General features: G+C 49.1%; 1 protein-coding gene across 1 annotated transcript; it reads left to right on the top strand.

Annotated features, from left to right (window-relative positions):
* Nucleotides 1–2,196: 2,196 nt before the first annotated feature.
* On the top strand, nucleotides 2,197–3,674 carry LOC308576517 (testis-specific serine/threonine-protein kinase 6-like). The gene has a single exon (XM_081175913.1). It carries the CDS (start codon nucleotides 2,339–2,341, stop codon nucleotides 3,212–3,214), a length of 876 nt encoding a protein of 291 aa, XP_081032039.1. The 5' UTR covers nucleotides 2,197–2,338; the 3' UTR covers nucleotides 3,215–3,674.
* Nucleotides 3,675–4,450: the final 776 nt, after the last annotated feature.

Raw genomic sequence — 4,450 nt, 5'->3', positions numbered from 1 at the left:
ACATTCTGTTGTGGCACCCATATCCTAGGTTTCAGCTGCTATTTAGTTCCTAGCTTTCATATCTCAGTTTCGAACACTGCTCTGCCATACGCACAAACATTATTATTGTTATGTACTGAAGTTCTCACCCTGGGCCAGCAGTGGGATACTGTAGATAGTTATGCAAATAAGGGATCAAAAGTGACGTTCAGTGATTGGATAGTTTTAGAAAATTGTTACAATTACGTTGTACTGGAGCTCTATATAAGCACGCTGACTGAACCCTTCAGTTCAGTTCTGTTCTGGCTGTGAATAAACAAGAGCTGTTTGAAGAATCGCTGTGTCGTCTGATATGTTCACCCACAACTTAACAATTATCATGGTACATCATTTTATATAAAGCTACTGTCAGGGAACTGACATCGGAGCTAGAGGCGGAGGGAAGGCTCTCAAATGATGCTGGAGAAGGGCCCAGCAGGGAGAGAGGCAGCTCCGCAGATGGGGAAGCAAATCAGCGCAACACCAGGGATATAGAGGGGCTGATGGGGGAATCGGCGAGAGGGCTCCAGGACTCTTCACCGGACACCAGCGGGGAGAGCACGGGTCCTCCGCTACCCACGTCCACCCTGCGCAGAAGACCTCCGCGCAGAGAGAGTAGGAGGAGACTGGGTGTCAAACAACTTTTATGTTGGAGAAGATTTAAGAAACGCCCACTGACGGATTCTGCTAGCGACTGAGGCAGCCACGAATTGAAGGGCTGTCCAGACAGAAAGGTTTAACAAGGCAACATAACCAGGAGAGGCTGCAACTTATGCACGAGCAACCCCATACCCATTACAGCTAAATCTTGCAAAACTGCCCACCCTTTCCACCACAGAAACCAAATGATGCTGAGAAGTTGTTCAGCAGAATCGTATCTTAAGCCTGAATAGGGCTGTTCCTATGAAGACTGTGCATCAAAGACTACACCTTACCGTTGCCAATTTTTTAAATTTATTGACAGTATGCCTAGACTCCGTGATCCTGTCCATTGCCTGCTTTACTACCAAATTTAAATCAATCATATGAAATTTAACAAATCTGCCCAGCTTACAAGTTCAGTTAGTACCTTTTTACCCTGTCTCATACTTCCTTGAGCTGTTGCAAATGGAAAGGGGTCTCCCAGAGTTCTTTGCAACAGAGAGAAAGAAAGAACCACAGACACTGGAAACATAAAGGGTTAGCGAGATCACAAACACATTTAACCTATGGCAAATCATTTAAAAGAATATAATATGAAAACCGCTTTGAGAGGGGTTTTGTTTTTTACAATGTATAAATTTTATGAAATAAAATAAATGAACAAATGGAAATAATGAGAAAAACTAATGCGTAGAATGATTTCTTTAAAATGTATATAGAGGAACAACCTTTACATGAATCCTTCTTGCAATAATAAACATGGATTCCCCCTTGGCTCCTCTCAGAGCAGAAATTTCAAGTGATGAACTGTTCAGCTGTATGATAAGAACTGAAATATTCTGGCGGTTCCCTCCCTGTGAGAAGCGAAGTTACAGGGAACCAGGCAGAGGGCCTTCTTGGTAGTGGCACCCACCCTGTGAAACACCCTCCCATCAGATGTCAAGGAAATAAACAACTATCTGACTTTTAGAAGACATTTGAAGGCAGCCCTGTTTAGGGAAATTTGTAATGTTTGATGTTTTATTGTATTTTTAATATTTTGTTGGAAGCCACCCAAAGTGGCTAGGGAAACCCAGCCAGATGGGCAGAGTAAAAATATTATTGTTATTTATACAACAAAGCACTCAAATGACCCAGGTTAGCTGAGAATGTGCACTGTCCATCTTGGCAGCAGTTCTCTGGGAATTCAGAAGGAGACATTTTCCAGCAAGCTACCTGAGATCTTTCGAGGTGGAGGCACCAGATGTTCCCCCATCAACCTCACTTCTTGTGATGGCTATAGCAGTGTAGAATAAAACTCCCATCGGGAACGCTTTTGCTGAAGTCCTTATGGCCACATTGGCCTAACTTTAGACCAAAGGAATAGAGATTCACTGGTAATCATAGGAGAGATGTTACAACCACTGAGTTTTGTGCGTGTCCTACAAGTATAGGTGAAATGAAGGAGGCAAGCACAGCAGCCTTGGCAACCCAAGGATGGGTGACTCCATGACACTCTAGCACATCACAATACCCTGGGATAAGGTTGTATAAAGCTGCTGTCTTAAGCACTCAGTGGCAACATGGGAGGGGGTGCAGGTTAACATCTACCACACACAATGGGTTAAAGCCTCCGGTCCCAGTTTTAATATCTAAGTCCCGGTCAAACCCATCAGAGCTCTCTGCGGCACCCTGCACCATGTCGAAGAGTTCTGGAGGGGACAGGTGGCTAAGTGAGCTTGGCTACAAGCTAGGCCAAACACTGGGGGAGGGGAGCTATTCTAAGGTGAGAGTAGCTACCTCGGCCAAGTACAAGGGGCCCCTAGCCATCAAGGTGGTAGACCGACGCCGGGCACCCCCCGATTTCGTCCACAAGTTTCTCCCGCGAGAGCTGTCCATCTTACGAGCCATCCGCCACCCAAACATTGTACGTGTCTTTGAGTTCATCGAAGTCTGCAATGGGAAGCTCTACATCGTGATGGAAGCCGCTTCCACCGACCTGCTGCAGCTGGTGCAACAGCTGGGGAAGCTGCCCTGCGTCCCAGACGCCCGGGACATCTTCGTCCAGGTAGTGGCTGCCGTGCGCTACTTGCACGACCGGAACTTAGTGCACCGGGACCTCAAGTGCGAGAACGTGCTGCTCACCGCTGACGGGCGCCGAGCAAAGCTGACCGACTTTGGCTTTGGCAGGGAGTCCCGCGGGTACCCAGACTTGAGCACCACTTACTGCGGATCGGCTGCCTACGCCTCCCCTGAGGTACTCCTGGGCATCCCCTACGACCCCAAAAAGTACGACGTGTGGAGCCTGGGGGTCGTCCTTTATGTGATGGTGACTGGCTGCATGCCCTTTGACGACACCCATATCCACAGCATGCCGCGCCGACAGAAGAAGGGGGTGTTCTACCCAGACAGCCAGGGCCCGTTGCCCGAGGCCTGCAAAGCCCTCATCGCCCTACTGCTTCAGTTCAGCCCAGCCTCTCGGCCTGGAGTGGGGCAGGTGGCGAAAAACACCTGGCTGAAAGGAGCCCTCTTAAACAAAGACACTTCCAGATCGCTCAACACTAGGATCGATTAAGGCAGATGAAGCTGTGTGACTTGTTGGAGCTGCTGTAGGGAGGGAAAGAACAGATGCTTAAAGCGATATTGACAAAGGTGGAGCTACAGAACGGTCTGGGGTCACGACTGGAGGGGGGGCAGTGCTTATGCTGCCACCTTCAGAGGTGCCAACGGAGAAAGCTTCTGGTGTGACAAGATGGAGCCCAAGAAGATGGGATTAAAAATCTTTCATGGTAGAAGACCAGGAGGTGGGGCAGTAGAAACACTGGACGGATGGAACCTGCAGTACCCAAAACCGCACGCCAATGGGCAGCCGCGCAGCCTGCAGCAGGAGAAAAGACCTGTGACCCTTGCCAAAAGACTTCAACTTCATCGCAGATCCAAAGCTGGCCAACGGGCAAGCGAGGGAACGAGACATACCACTGCACAGTGTCGTCTGAAGTCTATTCCAGAAATAAACCCTGAAGCTCCCACCTGGAGACCTCTCTGTACCTTTCAGTCCTTTTCTAAATGGGTTCCCTTCCTCTTTTTATTTACTTATATATCTATATATTGCAATGGCCTTCATCCCTCCAAACTTCTTGATTCCCAAAGGAAATGCACTGATTTGGGAATGTTGTGGCACAATGTGCTGGAAAGCATGGTGGGCATGCATGGAGCAAAGTCCGGTTCAGATCTCATCTCACAGTGAGTGCCTGTGGCCAAGTCCCTTGAATTCCAACCTACCTCAAAAGGGTCATTGTGAGATTGCAATGTTGCTCTCACTTCTTTAAAGGAAGGTAAGGTAAGAACCCGGGATGGGTGAGGCTACAACTGACCTAGGGAGAAGTCCCTTTGAACTCAATGGGGTCTGCTTCTGAGTAGACATGCACAGAAGTACACCCTAAATACCATATTGGCCCGAATATAAGCTGCACCCGACTATAAGTCACACCTTTAAAACTGGAGTGGGGGGGGGGACAAGAAAAAATACCCAAATATAAGCAGCTCCATTCCTCGCTGCTCCTGGCGGCATACTGGGCGGGGGGGGGGGAGCCTCGCTGTGTTTCCCCTTCCTCGCTCTCTCCCTTCCTGGCCTTGGGGGAGAGGACGGGGGGGACTACGCATGGGGCGGGCGCTGCTTTGCCGCACTCCTGGCGCTGTTTGCCCTGCACTCCGGGCTGCATACCGTAAGGTCGCAAATATAAAAAGGTAAAGATAAAGGGACCCCTGACCATTAGGTCCAGTCATGGCCGACTCTGAGGTTGCAGCGCTC

Source organism: Podarcis bocagei (assembly GCF_964188305.1).
Source record: "Podarcis bocagei genome assembly, chromosome: 1".
Taxonomy (NCBI): domain Eukaryota; kingdom Metazoa; phylum Chordata; class Lepidosauria; order Squamata; family Lacertidae; genus Podarcis; species Podarcis bocagei.
The sequence above is the reverse complement of the archived record's forward strand: the minus strand, read 5'-3'. Positions and strand labels throughout refer to the sequence as shown.

Bases quoted from the DNA above. Each gene is read 5' to 3' on its own strand.
- LOC308576517 (XM_081175913.1), top strand. From the start codon at position 2,339: ATGTCGAAGAGTTCTGGAGGGGACAGGTGGCTAAGTGAGCTTGGCTAC.